The sequence below is a fragment of the Mixophyes fleayi genome, chromosome 8, assembly GCF_038048845.1.
Source record: "Mixophyes fleayi isolate aMixFle1 chromosome 8, aMixFle1.hap1, whole genome shotgun sequence".
In the NCBI taxonomy this organism is placed as follows: domain Eukaryota; kingdom Metazoa; phylum Chordata; class Amphibia; order Anura; family Limnodynastidae; genus Mixophyes; species Mixophyes fleayi.
In genome coordinates this window covers 2,981,604-3,003,739 of record NC_134409.1, presented here as the reverse complement: position 1 = coordinate 3,003,739, position 22,136 = coordinate 2,981,604, and the positions used below count along the sequence as shown (strand labels likewise).

Sequence of the window (22,136 nt, the reverse complement as noted above, 5' to 3'; positions counted from 1 at the left end):
TTGGACTAGTGAAACGTCTGTCACGTGTGACGCTGCCTTCTTTCCACCAAGAGCCAATCAGCTGCGAGAAGCACAGTGAGGGGCGGGGCCTGGCACAGCGGACATTGCGGAGAGCGGTGAGTGATAGAATCTTTATTATAGCGTCTTATTATTAGTGACCTCTGACCTCACCATGTGACGTCACGACACCTGAGAGGGCAGAGGTTCCATTACCCAGAATCCTCTGTGTGATCATTATATCATAGTGTAACATCCTTATTTCTGTAATATCATATATTATGTTATCACATCAGTCTCACCTATGTCTGCATAGCACAATAATATATCTAATATTACACATACATCAGGCTCTCTAGTGTCTGTACATGATAATATGCTATAATAGTGTAACTTACTGATCACTTTAATATCATATATTATTGGTTCTACCATCATCTCTTGACTTCTCCCCAAGTTCGATGCCTGGGGGTCACCCTTGTCTCCTCCCTCTCCTTCACCCCTCACATTCAATCCCTTGCCCAATCCTGACGCTTTCATCTCTGCAACATAGCCTGGATCAGACCGTTCCTCTCCTCCGAGGCCACCAAAACCCTCATCCACTCTCTGATCATCTCCTGCCTGGATTACTGCAGCCTTGTTCTTACTGATCTCCCCTTCTCCCATCTTGCTCCTCTTCAGTCCATACTCAATGCTGCCGCCCGACTTATTTACCTCTCCTGCTGGTCTTCATCTACCTCCCCTCTCTGTCAATCCTTTCACTGGCTCCCCCTCCGCTTCAGAATCCTCTTCAAACTCTTCACCCTCACTTATAAAGCCCTCTCTAATTCCACTGCTCCATATCTCTCCAACCTCATCTGCACTCACACTCCTTCTCGCCCACTGCGGTCATCCAACGACCGTCGTCTTACCTTCCATCTGATCACCACCTCTCATTCCTGCATTCCATGTCAGGTACTCAAATGTTCGGAGGTATGTGATAATATAATATCTCCTATTACATACAATGGTGATGAGAGCAAGATAGTCCCATCAACGCAATACTTTACCGATAAAATCCGGATAGTTAATAGGTATAATATCATCTCTGATATTGCATTTGTGATATGAGCATGCAGCTATGTGTGACCTCTATACACAAAACCCATTCATTTATAAAGTTTAGTGCTAGGGGAAACAATGCAGCAGTACACTCCCAACTGTCCCCATGTTGTTGTGAAAGTCCCAAATCGAGGGTCTCGAAAAGAGCAGCCTTACACGAATATGGGTGGAGCTTTGCCCAAATGTGGTCGGATCGGAGGTAGGGCTTAGTCTTCATGTATTACTGTTGGCGTCCTCCGTGTGACACCGTCCTGAAGTGTCCTCATTTGTTTTTTCTTCCACCAGAATGGGCCGGTCAGCAGTAAAACATGGAACAAGAAGACTCAAAAATAAGGATCCAGTCTCCCCGAATAACCAGCATGAGCAACTGGGTGAGGGGAAGAGGGGTCTGGCTGTGGTCGGGGAATTGGGGCCTGCAGTGATGAATGTCTGAATGTCACAGAAGTAGCAATGTCAATTACACAACAATAAAATCTTGTCCTATATTTAGATATATCTGCTGAATCCACCACTAGGCCCAGTAAGGGTATGACCACAGCAACATAGAAATTATTATATATTAATTGTGTTAATTTCATCACGGCCCTGTCTGCTATGGTTCATTTGGAAGGTTACAATACTTGTGATATTTATTGAACGCTGCCATTTTGTATGACAGCAGACCTCAGCTGAGGCAGGTCCTTCATTGTACCCTGTTTGTTGCAGATCCTCCTCCCCAACTCTCTCCATATCACTCGTTCGCCTTGCTGGAGACTGAACATCTGAGGAAGAGCCTGCTGGCTTGGTATGACCGATGTAAAAGAGACCTGCCATGGAGGAGGCTGGTATGTTATATTGATGGTATTTTATTGATAACCCTCCGCACAGCACTATCTTCTCCCTCCATGACACATCACCAACATGGCCACAGACTGTGTTGTCTCCACTACACATTTTGTGGCTTCCTTGTACCAGTATTATCGCACCTATAATATCTATTACACAAATCTCGTACTGAGCACTGGTGAAATTCGACACAACTGACTTCTATGATTAGTTTTTAACAATGGCTAAAAATAGTGTCTATATGATTTATTCTGAGTATAAAAAGGAGATGAATCTGTGATAGTTGGTAAATGTTAAATAATGATTTAATTGGGAATTACCATACATTGGTATTTCCCTCTGTGTATAATACTAGCTAATAGCTGCAATATCTTTATTTCAGGCCAATACAGAGTCTGACTTGGACCGCAGAGCGTATTCAGGTGGGAGATTTCCGTCTATGAAATAATTGTGTTTCATTCCGATACATCAGTGTATGAAAGTGAACACAGCACCCACTGGGGGTCACCCAGTATTCAGTTACTCTCTGATATATTACTGAGGTGCCTGTGAATTCTGTTTATCATAGAACTACTTTTTCTCCCAACATATTTAACAACACTATCAGTATTTCATTCTTCACTGAGTCTTACGAATTAGATTGAAAGAGTGGACCTGCCTGTGACTAGGCATTATGATATGTGTGATATAAAGGTTATTATATAGCTGATACTACCTGTGTTATAAAGGTTAAAAGGTTATTATAGAACTTATACTACTTGTGATATAAAGGTTATTATACAGCTGATACTACCTGTGATATAAAGGTTATTATAGAGCTTATACTACTTGTGATATAAAGGTTATTATAGAGCTGATACTACCTGTGTTATAAAGGTTAAAAGGTTATTACAGAACTTATACTACCTGTGATATAAAGGTTATTATAGAGCTGATACTACCTGTGATATAAAGGTTATTATAGAGCTGATACTACCTGTGTCTCCCTCTCACAGTCTGGGTATCGGAGGTAATGCTGCAGCAGACTCAGGTGGCCTCGGTCATTGACTACTACAACAAGTGGATGAAGGTGATGTGACCATAGCGGGTGAGGGGAGGGGGGGGGGGGTCTGGTCATTTCTTGTAGTGATTTTAATTCCTCTTCTTCCGTTCTATAGAAATGGCCGACGGTTCATGATCTCGCTGCGGCGTCACTGGAGGTAACAGCGGAACAATAATATATCAAAACCTAGTACATTCCCTGCATATTCCTTATATGTATAGCCTGTATGTATAGCCATGTTATATGCTGTAACACATCTCCCATGTTATATGCTGTAACACATCTCCCTCCCCCCATGTTATATGATGTAACTAACACATCTCCCACCCCCCCATGTTCTATGATGTAACACATCTCCCACCCCCCCATGTTCTATGATGTAACACATCTCCCATCCTCCCATGTTATATGATGTAACACATCTCCCACCTCCCATGTTATATGATGTAACACATCTCCCACCTCCCATGTTATATGATGTAACACATCTGCCACCTCCCATGTTATATGATGTAACACATCTCCCACCTCCCATGTTATATGATGTAACACATCTCCCACCTCCCATGTTATATGATGTAACACATCTCCCACCTCCCATGTTATATGATGTAACACATCTCCCATCCCCCCCCCATGTTATATGATGTAACACATCTCCCATCCCCCCCCCCCATGTTATATGATGTAACATATCTCCCATCCCCCCCATGTTATATGATGTAACACATCTCCCTCCCCCCATGTTCTATGATGTAACACATCTCCCACCCCCCCCCCCCCATGTTCTATGATGTAACACATCTCCCACCCCCCCCCCCCCCATGTTCTATGATGTAACACATCTCCCACCCCCCCCATGTTCTATGATGTAACACATCTCCCATCCCCCCATGTTATATGATGTAACACATCTCCCACCCACCCCCATGTTATATGATGTAACACATCTCCCACCTCCCATGTTATATGATGTAACACATCTCCCACCTCCCATGTTATATGATGTAACACATCTCCCACCTCCCATGTTATATGATGTAACACATCTCCCACCTCCCATGTTATATGATGTAACACATCTCCCATCCCCCCCCCATGTTATATGATGTAACACATCTCCCATCCCCCCCCCCATGTTATATGATGTAACATATCTCCCATCCCCCCCATGTTATATGATGTAACACATCTCCCACCCCCCCCATGTTCTATGATGTAACACATCTCCCACCCCCCCCATGTTCTATGATGTAACACATCTCCCACCCCCCCCATGTTCTATGATGTAACACATCTCCCTCCCCCCATGTTATATGATGTAACACATCTCCCACCTCCCATGTTATATGATGTAACACATCTCCCATTCCCCCCCATGTTATATGATGTAACACATCTCCCATTCTCCCCCATGTTATATGATGTAACACATCTCCCATTCTCCCCCATGTTATATGATGTAACACATCTCCCATCCTACCCCCATGTTATATGATGTAACACATCTCCCACCTCCCATGTTATATGATGTAACACATCTCCCACCTCCCATGTTGATTGATGTATCTCTGGCACTTATGATCCTGAATCTTCCATAATGCACCAGAATTGTATATAGTGCATTATATTGATGTGCCCTGGGACTATAATACACTATGGAGTTTCCTGTAATTAAGCATATTTCGAATTTCATAAGAAGTGATTGTCACTGAGCTGGTGTGACCTAGTAATGACACTGTACATTGATAGGGTGTCTCTGGTTCCATGCTTTTCCCTTGCTGAGTAGCCTTTTAAATTATTTGTATTTTCATATTTCAAGTGACTGTTTTTCCTATTAACCGTTTCTGTGCTGCAGTGATCAGTTATTTTCCTGTGCCCCCCAGGAGGTTAATGAGAAGTGGTCCGGTCTGGGGTATTATTCCCGGGGCAGACGGCTGCACGAAGGAGCACAAAAATGTCACAGAAGAAGCTCAGTTACCTTATTACTGCTTATACCGGGTGTTAATGAATACAATTAAGTATTAAATGTTAAAAAGCAAAAACATTTAGAGACAATGGTCATCTATCTAGTGAGGCTGAATGTCCTTGTGAATGAAGTTATTCCCTGTTGATAAGTCGGATGTATTTTTATCTAATTTTTTCTAGAACTGTCAGTAAGATAAAGACATCAGTCAATTTGCATGAAGAACTTTCTATAAATGCTCATCTGCTTCTATTACTATATATGAGAGACGTCTGTGTATATATATATATATATATATATATATATATATATATATATATATATATATATTTTTATTCATATTTCCAGCCAGAATATATATTTATCTTAGAACTTTTAGGAACAACTTTGTTTTTTTTTGTTGCAGGGTTTAGTCTGAATAATTCACGTTGCTACAAGTGAACACCAGCTGAATTGTGATAGATAATATGTGATTTATTATACAAAATTTCAATATATATATTTTAGCCTATTCTGTGTCCATTCTAAGTCAGTAATATTGTTTTCATGATTTTATAGCAATTACTTATATCTGTGTGGTATAATACCATATCCTCTGTCGCCAGGTGGTGCTAGAGATGGGAGGTCGGATACCTCGCACCGCGGACGACTTACAGAGACTCTTGCCAGGAGTGGGGCGATACACAGCTGGAGCGGTGGCCTCTATCTCCTATGGGCAGGTAAATCTAAGACGAAACATGGCGTAGGGTAGGCCGGCCTTCCCCCGCCCCCCTGAAGGAAATTGCTGGCGTTTTAAGCTTTGTCTTTCCCTTCTCTCGCCACCAGGTAACGGGTGTCGTGGATGGGAATATGATTAGGGTTTTGTGTCGGTTGCGATGCATTGGAGCCGATTTCAGCTCCCCGGCAGTCACTGACGCTCTCTGGTGAGTTATGATGCGGAGAACATATTATGGCCGAGTATGATGAACGTGGAACTGGTTGGTGACTTGTGTCTGTTGAGGGCAGATGCCATAAACACTCTCTGGGTTCTCACCGGATTTTTCATTCCACACAGGAATCTGGCAAATGCCCTTGTTGACCCAGCTCGACCAGGAGATTTCAACCAGGCCATGATGGAACTGGGGGCAACGGTTTGTACCCCAAAAAAACCCATGTGCCCCGAGTGCCCGCTGCAGAGCCTGTGCCGAGCTTACAAGAAGGTGACTTGTTTGTCCAAGAGCGAATAGCCCCAATAATAATAATACTAATAATGTGAGCTTGAATTTAAACTGTTTGATGAATCCTAGAAGTTCTCCCTTTTGTAGGTGGAGCTGGAGTCCACGTCCGCACTCAGTAAATATGTTTACAGAAGAGCTGACAGTCGTCCAGGGATTATCTCTGACATCGAGGAGTGTGGTGAGTGTGGCGGGGAAGAGACAGAGGTTACTATGTATCCAACAATAAAGTACTTTCTTTCATTTATATTGTGTTAATTAGTTTAGTTTAATGTTTTTTTTCAGTTTGTTATAAATGAACATTGTGATTTGTTTCAATAGAGGGACATAGTTTTGGTGATATTCAGTGTTATGTTTTCATTGTCCTCCAAATGTTTCTGCTATTTCCATTGTTCTCCTCCAAACCCCTCATCTCTCTGTCTAATGTTTATTAGAGTCCATATCTATTACCAAAAACATTTCATTGTACACCTTTTTTCTATTTTGTTTGATAAAATATATTTAGATGTGTTATATATATATATTATACTATATACTAAAAACTCAGTTATAAAATCTGCTCCGGTCTTTGACTGTTTCTGGTCTCTAACTGGCTCCATATACAGCAGTTCTAGTTATAAATACAGACTAAAGAGGAGTAGAATTTACATCAAGATTTATTTTAAAGGGGAGCTCCGTCTGCACAGGTTTCTATTGTGTTCTCTTTGGATACATCTACAGAGCTCAGGTCTGTGTATGGTGTTTAATTGTATCTACGCAGCAAATCTGCTGTTGTGTACAAGGGCAACAGACATATAAATCCACCAGGACAATAGACTGATGAAAGGAGAGGTTCCTCTTTAATATATCACAACCAGGTGATAACTTGTTCTGGTGTTTGGACAGTTGTATGTGATTTTGTCTGGTCCTTGCAGATGTGTAGTTTGTACAAGGTCACAGCTATAAATTTTGGAAATATACAATAGATACCGATTAATATTGTTAAACAAAGACCGACTGTTTGATAGAGGAAATATTTTATTATGTGAACTGTCTTAAAGAAGTAGATGTTATGGTCCCACCTATAGTGCGGTCTTCCGATTTCTGTTCATAGTATAATAGACATTTACTTGTCTGTGTGGAAGTACCGGCTTTACTATATAAGATCCTGCACCCTTTATAATGTGCTCTTACGGTAGAGATTGAGCTGCAGGAGTACCATCGTTCCCCATGGAGAGTATGTTTGAGTGTAAGCCTTTGGGACTAGATTATGTTTCCTTAAATAAACAGAAATTGAAGACATTTGGTGCATGGAAGATAGATTATAACGCGGTGTTTCTCAACAGCGGCCATGTCATGTACACTGTGTATCCCATCAAGTGCCCCGTGGGACCCCAGCCTGGGTGTGGCCAACTTCCCCCGCAAATCTGCAAAGAAACCATCACGAGTAGAGCAAACCGTGACCTGTGTGTGGGAGAGACGTGGATCCGTGGGGGAGATGGAGTATTTACTAGTACAGAGACCCCAGACAGGTATATCACCAGCAGGACACTTATACAATGTATCAGTGAACACAGAGACGTAACTGTCCTTTTATCCTCATACGGTTCTGTCATGCAGGGCTCCTGGCTGGGATGTGGGAGTTTCCCAGCATGCTCTTGGAGAAGGACCACACAGTGGAGGAACGGGGGTGTATTGTACGCAGCCGTCTCCAGGACGTGACCGGTCGGCAGGTCCCGGTGGAAGAGCTGAGGTTTGCAGGGGAGGTAAGACACCCTTAAAGAGACACGGGAAACATAAGACGGGGCCATGTTATAAAAACACTGGTTGCAGCAGATCAGTCACGTGCAGCAAACACAGCGGATGTTCATAGTAAGTAGAATATTGAGGATATAGGAGCAGGATAAAGAACAGCAGCCCAGGGGTACAAAGTCTATTCAGTATAATTATAATATTAATGTCATAAGTTAAAGCAGAAAGTAAGATCCTCCCCCATGTCTTGAGTGGGAATCCCTCCCAGAGGCAGGGAGGTTAGTAACGGGGATTACAAGGAGTCCAGGACTGCAAGAGTGTTAGTCAACCAAGTAATCAGAAGTCGGTTATCCTTGAAGATAACTAGCTTGATCTCCAAGACAGTAGAGCAATGTATACAGGCAGAAAGTCTAAAGCTGGGTACATATCTTAAGCAGTTATCCTGCAGATCACAAAATTCACGACCGTTTGGTCAGATATTACAAAAGTGTGTACGTTCCCATGATCATGTTTAACGTACCAAAACACATCGCATCTGTTTATTTGGTTTTCTAAACTTCCTAAAAATCACGTTCAACAATGGAACGATGTCGTGTAAATGTGGCACCACCAGCAGCATAGGCAGATATCTGTACAGGGTACAGAGTCAGGATCTTCTCAGCAGATGGTTATGAGAGATAAAGATCACAGATCTGAAGGTGAATCGTGTAGGTGTGTACACAGGAATCTACATGATCATCGGGACTGTCAGTCGTTGGTGAAATCGTTACAGAAATTGCATCTGAAGTAAGATTACATAGATGTGTATCCAGATTAATGGTTCAAAACATATTCAGAAGTAAATCTCTGAGTGTTTCTACTATTTTAATATCAGGTATTTCGATGTAAAATCCAATCTGAGAAAACAGCTGGATCTCGTTAGCAGTTTCTTAAGAAATGCAGTGAACACGTTTTATATATTACAGAAATTCAGATTGTGGTTAAATATGGACAGTGATGTAATAAATGCTAATAAGATGGTTTCCCACTGACGTATGATCTTCTCTCCATAGGTCGTCCATATCTTTTCCCACATTAACCAGACGTATCTGGTCTACTTCCTGTCTCTGAACCACCCAGAAAGCGCCTGTATAAAGGGGGAGGACACTGAGCATCCGATGTACCGCTGGGTCACCAGGGAACTGTTTCTAGATTCTGCTGTCTCCACCGCCATGAAAAAGGTGAACTTACCGCCCTCACTTGTAGCTCCTTGTGCTCGTTGTCTTCTCTACACCTCAGTGTAGCCAAAGGGACAGAAAGTGGCCCAGGAGCGATGTCGGTGAAAAGCTTCTGGCCTATCAAAATCATGGAGAATGTTGGGATCTTTTAGAGATCTGTTAGATCTGATTTATTTATATATAATATCCCCCTGGTCCTTCTGCCTGTGAGGACGTTTAGTCATTATCTGCCCTGGGAGTTTAACTCCTTGTTCTGTTCTTTCTGCTCTTTCAGATTATGAAGTTGTGTGAAAGTAAGAACTTGCTGAGCGACTGCACAGATACGGTGAGCGATTGTCCCACACCTCTATATTCTGTGTCGTCTTGTTTTACGCAGGGACTCTTGTGTCAGGTTTCTTCTCTTTGTTTCTCAGACGAAGAAAAGGAAAAGGGACATAACTGGCCTCCAACCATCCGCCAGGAAAGTGAAGATGGAGGAGAAACAGAGGTCGATACAGAGTTTCTTCAAACCCACCACCAAGAAATGACCAATAACCGAGGACAACGGACGCAGCTCTGGCGAATCTGCCGGGACAGAATCCTTCGTTGTGATATTTTATTGTCTAGCGGCAGCGTAACGGGGACGGTCATGGCTGGTATTAGTCAGATCTGACCAAACTCCTCTCCTGCATCTGAATTAATTCGCTTCACAAGTGGTTACATCAACGTTATATCTTCCCTTCCCTAAGTGTAGACAAGAGACCTTAAGGTGCCTGAATTTTTATAGATTTTTATACAGAATAATGATGTGAAGACAACATTGGTCCCTGTCCATAAATCTGTGTTATTATGTACTGAAAATACACAAAGAGACTGAACACATGTTATGTGTCACTTATGTTTTATATATATTTTGTCTAATCTGTTATGTCTCATTTTAAATGAATACATCTGGATTTTACATTGTAAATACTTATGTTTAACAATATTGAGATTTCAGTCACTGACTAAATCCTCTCTATGACCTGTAATCGTTACAAGAACAAGTTATAAACGCAACACGAGAAAGATGCAGCCTTAGAGGAATGTTATGTAAATAGTGATTATAAAACACAGTAATATCTGCACATTGTATAGACGACTATATGAATAATCACCTGTATTAAGGAAGCAGAATACAGAATTATACACTGCTGATCTGTCTGTAAGTCTGTATGTACTTGATGATCAGACCCCGCCTACCTCCATGACATCACACATGATCTGTCTGTATGTACTTGATGATCAGACCCCGCCTACCTCCATGACATCACACATGATCTGTCTGTATGTACTTGATGATCAGACCCCGCCTACCTCCATGACATCACACATGATCTGTCTGTATGTACTTGATTAGGCTCTGCTTATCTCCATGACATCACACAATTTGAAAGAGAGTAGATGTTTTTATTACCTATTGTAAAGATTATATGGGAGGGTTTGTTACTTATTTTTGTATCCAATAAAATGTTGCTTTTGTAACTATGTATTTCCTAATGATTTGTTCATATCTGAACATTGTGTATGAAAGTTACAATTCCTTATCGTAGGACCTGACTGGTACCTCTGACAATCTCTGGAGAGGAGCATTAAGCTTATAGATAAATTGCACTAAAATACAAGTTGGTTTATTTAAAGAGATAACAGTAGATGAATAGTATCCAGAATAGCAAAATAACAACTAATGAGACCAGAAAATGTAAAAACAAAACTATATTCGAGTGGTGGTCTGTGCAGCAGGAATCTCATGTACGAGATTATTGTCATTTATATGTCTGTACTTATAATTCATAGATCTTAGTTTTCCAGTATTACAGAATGTTTACCTTGTTTTTCTTCCTCGTTCACAAAAAGAAAGTTTTATTGGCAAGTAATAGTTTCAGGAACGTGTCATAACGAACCATGTGACGTAATATTGTGTTCCGGGGACAACAGACTCCAAGGGGTAAATGTATCAAGCTGCGAGTTTCCAGCGGGTTTGAAAAGTGGAGATGTTGCCTGTAGCAGCCAATCAGATTCTAGCTGTCATTTTGTAGAATGTACTAAATCAATGATTACTAGAATCTGATTGGTTGCTATAGTTTCAAACCTGCCGGAAAATTGCAGCTTGATACATTTACCCCTAAATGTCCTATCTGTTACCCCTAATTATGTTCACAGGATACACAAGTGTGGTATAAGCCAATAGGTTTTCAGATTATTTTTTTTAAGTTTTATTTTGAAATGGTCAAACAACAAAGTACAACCAACATTGAGAGCGTGAAGATCTAGGCATAGTAATCATACAGTAACTACAACCAGCGTAGTCACAAGATCACTCGATGCAGTGACAGCAATATTTAAGAAAAAGGTCGACCAAGGATTTTATATTAAAGAACAGAAAGATAGAGAAGAAAAAAGGATAGATGGGGGGGGAAGGAGGAGAAGAAGAGTGGCTAATGTTCGTGGTAGCAATCGGTAAATGGGAGTATGAGGAAGGAATAGGGAGAGTGCAGAATCAGGTGAGGTCTCAATATAAGGGGAGCAGGCATGGAAAGAAGAGCCATGGGTCCCACACCTTGGTGAAGACTCTCGAAGAATTGTAAATAACGCTGGTTTTATATTCCATGCGTTGGGTCTGCCATACTCTCTTAATAAAGGCCTGGAGGGGTGGGGGGGCCTGTGATTTGCAGGTAGCTGCTGAGATAACTTGTTCTGATGACGGGTGGCCGAGGGTGCTCCCAAGGTTTGAAGAAAACATTTGGGCTCCAGATGGATATCAATCTGAAGGATCGACTGGATCAATTGCTTAACCTCAGTCCAATGGCGAGTAAGCTTTGGGCCCCCCCCACCAGATATGGAGGAACCCGGCCAGCACCAATCAGAAGAGTCCGGCAGGACCTTATGGAGACGTGAGGGCACATAGTAACCACTGGTACATCAGCTTGTAAACCTTTTCTTTTATGTTGACACAAATCGAACCGGGGGCTGCGTGTTCATAAATTTTAGACCATTCTTCGTGTAGTAAAGTCTCACCAAGGTCTCCTCCCAAGCAGGTTTGTGGGATTCCCTAAGGCCCGAAGTGGACGGGACAAGTGTGTGATATATTGTAGAAATTAGACCTTTTGTAGAGGTAAACTGTAGACAAAGGTTCTCGGAGGTGGTGAGAGAGCGGGAGGAGAGGCGAGCTATGGTAGTGGAATATCTGTAAATAGTGATAGAAATATTTTGAGGGGATATGGAGGAGAGTGTGACTATCAGAAATTGAGGGAACATCCTAGTAGAGGTGAAGTCAGGTTTTATTATGAAAAAAATAACACATTACGGAATTGACTATATGCATAACATTATGATTTGTACTTTTAAGGATTGTAATCAAATTGGTGCCGACAACAATGTATAATATTAAATATAGTTTGCCATGAGGCCAGACCCCTAAAAATGAAAGGGGAGGCAGATTGCGGTTTTTTTTTTATTTCAATTACGTTTTGAGCCATGATAAAAGTATAGGTCTGTACACACCAGCAGTGTGACAGCAACACAATAGACTAAGAAAATGCAAAAAAATAATTGATGTAGCTGGAAAAAAAGCTGCAGTTTGATCTGAACAATTATAGAAAATTAAGGCAAATATATGTATATTTATATAAATATATATCCTTAGAAACTGGCTGTATTTCCCCTATAAACCCCACACAGGCTAAAGCACTGGTTACAAGCTAAGTGTCACTGAATCATTGCCTCCTCCGAATCTTTACATCTCAAGTCTTCCATCAGATCCTGCATGGAGCGCCAGAGAGCGCGAATATTTCCCTCCCCAAATCCTTGCGCCCCCCTGCGCTCAATCAACTCCAGGAAGACTGAGTCTTTGGCAAACAGGGGTTCGGCAAAAACTTGCAAAAGGATATTTTTGTTTGTTGCCATCCACTCCACGTTTTCAGTAGAAGAATCCAGCAAGATCCCAAATGGAGAGAGCTGCTGGGGTGTTAACCCTGCACGGAGGATCTCCGCCTTCTTCTGGGGGTCCGTATAGTATGATGCTGGCTGTACGGCGAAGGTGACCCCTCGCTCTGTCAACGCTTCCACCGCGCTGAAGATGTCCGGCGTAGAGAGACCGATGTGCTGGATACCACCTTCTTTGTGATGCTGCAGAAATTGCTCTATCTGGTTCACTCCTTTCTGTGGCAAAGATTCAGTCAACACAATCTTGCCCACCTCGGTCTGCCCCGGGCACTCTACAGAGAGTAAACGAATGCCTATCTGTGGGCCACTGATTTCAAATCCACGTTCGGGGTCTTCTCCTTGACGGAGAGGGAAGTGTTGGAACCCAAAACAGCGTCTATACCAGTCGTAGGCACGTGGCATGGTGCCACGAGGACAGCTATACGTTATATGGTCCACGCATGACACGTCTCCTGTAGAAACTGGATCACTTTCACTTTCTAGGGGCTGGAAGCCTGGGAGAAAAGGAGCGGCATAACGTGTGCGGTCTATAAGAGTGTGACTCACGTTCCCAAATACAGACTTCACTACGCAGTACGACACAGAGCCAGCGTCATCGTGGAGCTCAGTTGGTGGCAGCAGCAGGTGGCAGCCCTCGTTGGTCAATCGACGGCACAAGCCTGGAACATCCTCCACCTCGTAGCTGACATTGCAGGCGGTGTCTGGAGATGGTAGTGGGACCGGAAAATCGTAGAGCAGGGTGGAGCTCTTGGGAGTCAGCTGACTGTTTTCATTAACTATGAACACAACTCCCCCGTTCCTTAAAGCCACTTGACGCGGTGATCCTCCGTCCAAACCACGAGCAGCGAATGGTCGGAATCGGTACTTGGTCACCAGATCTGTGATGGTTTTCTGGGCATTGGAAACCTGCAGAGAAATGTGACTCAGCCGGATCAGTGGGGAAACCATTGTGCGGGTTTTAGTTCTGCGGATAGAAAAGAGCACATTGGTCTGATTTATTAAGGCAAAATTAACATAATGAGCGTTTTTTTAAAAGCACACGTAAATCAGGCACATCAGTATTCAACTGAAGAAATGTCTCTCGTTGAATACAGATGTACGTGCACTCTGCATTTATGGCACTTGCCGTATTGAGACACAATACACTGCAGGATATGTATAATACATATGTGGAATATAAAGTACCAGCATAACACACAGGAAAAACAATGTTCTGAAATAAATTAACATATCTATTAAAATCAGTAAAAAAATATATATATATTTTCTTTCATAAAATATATTTATCAGGATGTTACTAATGATTACTGTACACAAAATACATTGTTACAGCTGCTCCTGATTGCAGACACATGTTCTAGCTGTATACACAGCCGTCATCACTAGTAATCAGCACTTACACCTGACCTGTAGCTGGTGCCAGTGATACGACAGAAAAACACGTACCTTAGAGACGCCCAAAGTTTGAATCAGACGCTGCGTTCGCTGGAGCTTGGCGCGCCCTTACTGTACACTGACTACGTGTATGCGCCCCTTCACTTCTCCTTTCTGCTCTTGTAATCATAGGCGATTGTAAGTGTCCTTTGCGTTCAAAGATGAATTGGATGTACTTGTGTTTATTTTCGTAGTCCTCTTCTGTGCAATTCTATACAAAATACATCACGTATCAGCATTTAGGTTCCTTAATGAATCAGGCCCATTGTGTTAATGGATTGGTATAATGTAACTATCAGTCATAGGTCATACTTATACACAAACTAGTTTCCCGTATGTAGTTCTCTCTCATATATATATATATATATATATATATATATAGTGTGTATTTTACATTTCCAACCAGGAATCAAAGTAATAACGAATGAAGTGCCACAAATGGGAGAGCCCTGCTGTATGGGTACATACCAGCTATATATAGCCAACAAACATTGCTCATTTACAAGTGGTTATACACGTAATATTTTTTGTCCACAGACTTAGAGCGCTGGGGATCATATAATACAACAGGGGACTAATTGCCCCCAGGAATAGGAGTACCACCCACATCCTCAGAAGAGAATGATAGCTCCACTAGACGTCATCACATGGTCAGAGAACATTGTACGACAACATGTTCATTACCAGACACTGACAAAATACATAGTATCAATGGAAAACATGATGAACATACCCCCAGGCCCCAGCTATAAATAGTGTGTGTGATGAGCATCTATAATATAAAAGCCTAGTGGCGTGTGTTAGTCTGTCTGTGTGGGGAAAAAATAAAACCAAGCTGCAGCGCCACCTGCTGGGCGGAGTTATACACTGACCTACTAAATTCTTAGTGTGTGTGGAAAAAAAAAATCAGAAAGGGCTGAAAATTGGTATACTAATATGTTTTTAATTTGTTAATTTAATTTGTTAATTGTTAAAAGGGTTTATAAAGATTTAAAAAAAATATATATATATTTCTTGAAGGAGAAGTGACAGTTGGGAGTGGTTGGTGGTTGCCAGGGGTGACAGTGGGGAGTGGTTGGTGGTTGAGGCCTGGGCTATGGCCCAAATGCATGACAAGAACCTTTTTAACACCTTAAGTAGCTTGATTTGACTAGAATGCATGAGTATCATGCACGGGTTATATATATATATATATATGTATGTGTAAGTGTATATATGCATATATTTATGTGATATTTTTGTATATAGGTATGTGATGTGTGTACATGATATGTAGGTCTGTGTGATACACATGTGACTAGACATGTACATGTATGACAGCCTGTGACCCCCTCACCCTGTATGTATGTATATATGTATGTGATACACATGTAACTAGGTATGTACATGTATGACAGCCTGTGACCCCCTCACCCTGTATGTATGTATGTATGTATGTGATACACATGTGACTAGCTATGTACATGTAGGACACAGCCTGTGACCCCCTCACCCTGTATGTATATATGTATGTATGTGATACACATGTGACTAGGTATGTACATGTAGGACACAGCCTGTGACCCCCTCACCCTGTATGTATGTATGTATGTATGTGATACACATGTGACTAGGTATGTACATGTATGACAGCCTGTGACCCCCTCACCCTGTATGTATATATGTATGTATGTGATACACATGTGACTAGGTATGTACATGTAGGACACAGCCTGTGACCCCCTCACCCTGTATGTATGTATGTATGTGATACACATGTGACTAGGTATGTACATGTATGACAGCCTGTGACCCCCTCACCCTGTATGTATGTATGTATGTATGTATGTATGTGATACACATGTGACTAGCTATGTACATGTAGGACACAGCCTGTGACCCCCTCACCCTGTATGTATGTATGTATGTGATACACATGTGACTAGGTATGTACATGTAGGACACAGCCTTTGACCCCCTCACCCTGTATGTATGTATGTATGTATGTATGTGATACATATGTGACTAGGTATGTACATGTAGGACACAGCCTGTGACCCCCTCACCCTGTATGTATGTATGTATGTATGTGATACACATGTGACTAGGTATGTACATGTAGGACACAGCCTGTGACCCCCTCAACCTGTATGTATGTATGTGATACACATGTGACTAGGTATGTACATGTAGGACACAGCCTTTGACCCCCTCACCCTGTATGTATGTATGTATGTATGTATGTGATACACATGTGACTAGGTATGTACATGTAGGACACAGCCTGTGACCCCCTCAACCTGTATGTATGTATGTATGTATGTATGTGATACACATGTGACTAGGTATGTACATGTAGGACACAGCCTGTGACCCCCTCACCCTGTATGTATGTATGTATGTATGAGTGTGAAGATACCGGGTTTATCTGGCCCAGTGCTACCCAGTACCTTCTAGGATTCGTATGGTCACTCAGGCAATATGCAGTTATAAACATACAACAGTATATTTATTGTCATACAAACAACACTAGAATATTATATACACACAGTAAATAAATGACAGGCAGATTTACCACATTATCTGTCCCTTACCCCAATAATTTAAGGAGATATAGTCACCTGCTGTCCAGACTTCACGACCCATGGATTTCTCTCAGCTGCATATATAGAGACTAGTTTGAAAACGACAATCCAAAACTAGATGCACCTTCATGAATGAAATCCCACTCTGACCCCCTTCCCCCTCTCGAGTTGTTCCTTATATCCCAGGTCTAATTTCCACAGTCTTTCCCCTCCCTGGGCAAACCCCTGGGTCTATTCTTCTTAACCATTGGTCAGTGCAGGACTAGGGGGTTTGGACAGGGCAGTGAAGATGAGATGCCCTTCCACAGAAGCCCCCTGCTGGGATGCAGACAGAATGTCTGGACTAGGCCTAAGGAGAACAATTGATGCTAATTGGCTTCCCCTACTTCCAAGGATAAGGTAGCAGTGAGCCCCTCCTAAAATTAACCCCTTACACTACTTTGTGATGTCACAGGGTCCCCAGCTGTCCCATGCTTCCTGTAGAGGAAGGAGGGGGGAGAATGATGCTGCTTCAGCCCCCTCACCTGTATCCTGGACACCACCTGATCTTTACCCATAACCCTCCGGGCTTCAGTTTAAGGACAATGAATAACATTACTTCAAGTCATCAATATATAATACACAATATACATATTTACATTGAATTACAATGTCCCCTTAACCACATGTAATTGGACAATGCAGTTGTAGTCTGATGAGCTGGGGAAACAAAAGAAGGGCTATAAAAAGTATTTGCTATAATTCACATATCACACTCGTTTTGTCACAATGTGATACACATGTGACTAGGTATGTACATGTAGGACACAGCCTGTGACCCCCCTTACCCTGTATGTATGTATGTATGTATGTGATACACATGTGACTAGATATGTACATGTAGGACACAGCCTTTGACCCCCTCACCCTGTATGTATGTATGTATGTATGTATGTATGTATGTGATACACACGTGACTAGGTATGTACATGTAGGACACAGCCTGTGACCCCCTCACCCTGTATGTGTTTGTATGTATGTATGTATGTATGTATGTATGTGATACACATGTGACTAGGTATGTACATGTAGGACACAGCCTGTGACCCCCTCACTCTGTATGTATGTATGTATGTATGTGATACACATGTGACTAGCTATGTACATGTAGGACACAGCCTGTGACCCCCTCACCCTGTATGTATGTATGCATGTGATACACATGTGACTAGGTATGTACATGTAGGACACAGCCTTTGATCCCCTCACCCTGTATGTATGTATGTATGTGATACACATGTGACTAGGTATGTACATGTAGGACACAGCCTGTGACCCACTCACCCTGTATGTATGTATGTATGTATGTATGTGATACACATGTGACTAGGTATGTACATGTAGGACACAGCCTGTGACCCCCTCACCCTGTATGTATGTATGTATGTATGTATGTATGTATGTATGTGATACACATGTGACTAGGTATGTACATGTAGGACACAGCCTGTGACCCCCTCACCCTGTATGTATGTATGTATGTATGTATGTGATACACATGTGACTAGGTATGTACATGTAGGACACAGCCTTTGATCCCCTCACCCTGTATGTATGTATGTATGTATGTATGTATGTATGTGATACACATGTGACTAGGTATGTACATGTAGGACACAGCCTGTGACCCCCTCACCCTGTATGTATGTATGTATGTAAGTATGTATGTATGTATTTATGTGATACACATGTGACTAGGTATGTACATGTAGGACACAGCCTGTGACCCCCTCACCCTGTATGTATGTATGTATGTATGTATGTGATACACATGTGACTAGCTATGTACATGTAGGACACAGCCTGTGATCCCCTCACCCTGTATGTATGTATGTATGTATGTGATACATATGTGACTAGGTATGTACATGTAGGACACAGCCTGTGACCCCCTCACCCTGTATGTATGTATGTATGTATGTATGTATGTGATACACATGTGACTAGGTATGTACATGTAGGACACAGCCTGTGACCCCCTCACCCTGTATGTATGTATGTATGCATGTATGTGATACACATGTAACTAGGTATGTACATGTAGGACACAGCCTGTGACCCCCTCACCCTGTATGTATGTATGTATGTATGTATGTGATACACATGTGACTAGCTATGTACATGTAGGACACAGCCTGTGACCCCCTCACCCTGTATGTATGTATGTATGTATGTATGTGATACACATGTGACTAGGTATGTACATGTAGGACACAGCCTTTGACCGCCTCACCCTGTATGTATGTATGTATGTATGTATGTATGTGATACACATGTGACTAGCTATGTACATGTAGGACACAGCCTGTGACCCCCTCAACCTGTATGTATGTATGTATGTATGTATGTATGTGATACACATGTGACTAGGTATGTACATGTAGGACACAGCCTGTGACCCCTCACCCTGTATGTATGTATGTATGTATGTATGTATGTATGTGATACACATGTGACTAGCTATGTACATGTAGGACACAGCCTGTGACCCACTCACCCTGTATGTATGTATGTATGTATGTATGTATGTATGTGATACACATGTGACTAGGTATGTACATGTAGGACACAGCCTGTGACCCACTCACCCTGTATGTATGTATGTATGTATGTAAGTATGTATGCATGTGATGTGTGTACATGTATGACACAGCCTGTGACCCCCCTCACCCTGTATGTATGTATGTAAGTATGTATGCATGTGATGTGTGTACATGTATGACACAGCCTGTGACCCCCTCACCCTGTATGTATGTATGTATGTATGTATGTATGTAAGTATGTATGCATGTGATGTGTGTACATGTATGACACAGCCTGTGACCCCCTCACCTTGCTGATCACATGTGGAGTCTTCATTCATTCCCTGGGATCTCCCAGCAGCTCCGGTGTTTGGGATGTACCATGTCACTGACAGGGGGGGGGGGATAGGGCAGAAATGTGGACTCGGGAACCCAGGTGTAATTGTGGCTGATGTAGGTAATATAGTAGAATCATTGTGTTATCTTCCGGCATGTAACTAGAGCTCACACACTGAGGGGATGTTATTATATGATTACTCTCTCCCCCCCCCCCCACCCGGGACTGGATGATGGAACCTCCCGCCTGTGTCATTGTTGTGCAGCTGCCGGGTTGTGTCACTTAGGGGCCACAGAGCAGCTGGGGCCCCTCATCCTACACGTGGTTATTATTCTGGCGTATGCAACCTGTTACCCAACAACTGTTGTGGAACCACAAGTATCAGCATGCCAGGAATCATTGTGTATGTGATGTATATGATATTTGTATTGATGTGTATGATAAATATGTGATGTATGTATATGGTATGTGATGTGTATATGGTATGTGATATGTATATGATATGTCTGTATGTGATGTGTATATGTGATATGTATATGGTATGTGATGTGTATATGATATGTCTGTATGTGATGTATGTATATGGTATGTGATGTGTATATGTATGTATATGGTATGTGATATTTGTGTATGTATGTGATATGTCTGTATGTGATGTGTATATGTATGTATATGGTATGTGTATGATATGTATGTATATGGTATGTATCATCATGAACATTTATTTATATAGTGCCAGCAAATTCCGTAGCGCTTTACAATTGGGAACAAACATTGATAAAATAATACTGGGTAATACACACATACAGAGAGGTAAGAGTGCCCTGCTCACAAGCTTACAATCTATATGTGCTGCTCGGTGTGCAGCCTGTCCTGGGGGAGCTCAGGTTTCCGGGACGGTCCCAGATTTTGGATACAGTTATAAGACTGAACTGCGCGTCACCGGAAGAATAATGTAATCAGGTCTCTAATGTGGTTACAGAGCCGCAGTGATTATCTCATGTTCTTATCATCCTCATATTATATATTATAACTTGTCACTTATTGCACCACATACCCCCTTATTACCTCTCCCTATATTACCTCACATATCGGGTCACCTACCTTTGTGATTCTAGGGTGGACCTCACATGTTCCCTGAATATCCTGGTGTGACATCACTTACCAGGTGAAGGGTTAATCACCAGGTATACTGGGTATTATACATACTCCTGACTTTCGGGTAGGTCTCCCGGAAGAGCAGGCAATTCTCCCACAACCTTCCCGTCAGTAGCCTAAATGACACGATACACCCCGCCCGGGGGAGCAACAATGGAAAGTTGGCAACTAGGGTATTATATTATACAGGATATTATAATGAGTTGGGCTCATTGTAATACTTCTTATAATAGATACACAAATGCACAAGCCCCAGGGCCACTTTATACAAATGCCAACTAACCCACCAGCTGCTTCACACAGGATACAATGCTGAGTGTTCACACCACAATACTACCAACAACTCTTATTCTGATACCCAGATTTGATATAAAATGCCTACAAAATATTTACCACACACCCAAAGGAACAGCTGTTCTTACAGATTGCATTACTTTGTTTTAGCGCATCAGGGAAGTATTTTAAATTACAAAAGTTAAAGTGTTTATACATGAAAATGTTTCGTAGCCCCCAGGGAGACCTGTACAATATATAGTAATATATAGTAATAGATTATTACTCACCTGTATTGAGGCAGCTGTCTGTTTACAGGTAATAGGACCTGACTCGTGGCGCCCCCCTGGCATTCCACGCCTGGCTGATGTGTGTAAATATCTGGCTTCCTTCACCTCCCCACCAATGTTTATGTTCCCGTGTTTTCTAAACCTGGGTCCACTGGGCTTTACAAGAGGCTCACGGCAATCTCTGTCACTCATTTCATTTTCTTAAAAATCAGAGCTGTCATATCTGCTCCTTTGACCGTCCTTGTGTCTCCTGCTCGTTCATCATCCAGCGCCCGCCCCAAGATGACTCATTGTCTTCAGCCTCTACCATGGGAATACGCCAAGATCAACGTTACTACCTATTTATTTCAGGTTTCATTTTAACTTTGCAGAACAACAATTCTCTTATATTTAAATGAATTTCAGTTTATACCTCTCCCTGTCACAGTTTTGCACCCCAAAAAAGCCTCGCCCAGTCAGCGTA

The 22,136-nt window shown here is 42.1% G+C and overlaps 2 protein-coding genes across 9 annotated transcripts; one reads left to right on the top strand and one right to left on the bottom strand.

Moving 5' to 3' along the window:
* The first annotated feature begins 28 nt into the window (after nt 1-28).
* MUTYH (mutY DNA glycosylase) lies at nt 29-9,954 on the top strand. Its single transcript, XM_075181639.1, has 16 exons — nt 29-116; nt 1,384-1,469; nt 1,804-1,922; nt 2,306-2,345; nt 2,919-2,992; nt 3,081-3,122; nt 4,852-4,941; nt 5,537-5,650; nt 5,757-5,854; nt 5,986-6,130; nt 6,236-6,326; nt 7,471-7,656; nt 7,745-7,890; nt 8,929-9,096; nt 9,368-9,418; nt 9,507-9,954. Exons 2-16 carry the CDS (start codon nt 1,385-1,387, stop codon nt 9,618-9,620), a joined length of 1,563 nt encoding a protein of 520 aa, XP_075037740.1. The 5' UTR covers nt 29-116; nt 1,384; the 3' UTR covers nt 9,621-9,954.
* Nucleotides 9,955-12,373: 2,419 nt separating this feature from the next.
* Nucleotides 12,374-21,897, bottom strand: HPDL (4-hydroxyphenylpyruvate dioxygenase like). Of its 8 annotated transcripts, none has more exons than XM_075181632.1 (3): nt 21,674-21,897; nt 14,464-14,701; nt 12,374-14,020 (listed from the first exon to the last, which is right to left on the bottom strand). In XM_075181632.1, the coding sequence occupies exon 3, from the start codon at nt 14,002-14,004 to the stop codon at nt 12,820-12,822; it is 1,185 nt and encodes a 394-aa protein (XP_075037733.1). In that variant the 5' UTR covers nt 14,005-14,020; nt 14,464-14,701; nt 21,674-21,897; the 3' UTR covers nt 12,374-12,819. The 8 variants fall into 8 exon arrangements, with proteins under 8 accessions (XP_075037733.1, XP_075037730.1, XP_075037734.1 ...); XM_075181629.1 differs by lacking the exon at nt 21,674-21,897 and adding an exon at nt 19,926-19,981; XM_075181633.1 differs by lacking the exon at nt 21,674-21,897 and adding an exon at nt 19,926-19,981 and having other exon boundaries at nt 14,503-14,701.
* Nucleotides 21,898-22,136: the final 239 nt, after the last annotated feature.

Coding starts and splice junctions, on each gene's coding strand:
- MUTYH (XM_075181639.1), top strand. CDS start 1,385: ATGGGCCGGTCAGCAGTAAAACATGGAACAAGAAGACTCAAAAATAAG. Junction 7,891..8,928: donor AGCTGAGGTTTGCAGGGGAG/GTAAGACACCCT, acceptor TTCTCTCCATAG/GTCGTCCATATCTTTTCCCA. Junction 9,419..9,506: donor TGAGCGACTGCACAGATACG/GTGAGCGATTGT, acceptor TTTGTTTCTCAG/ACGAAGAAAAGGAAAAGGGA.
- HPDL (XM_075181632.1), bottom strand. CDS start 14,004: ATGGTTTCCCCACTGATCCGGCTGAGTCACATTTCTCTGCAGGTTTCC.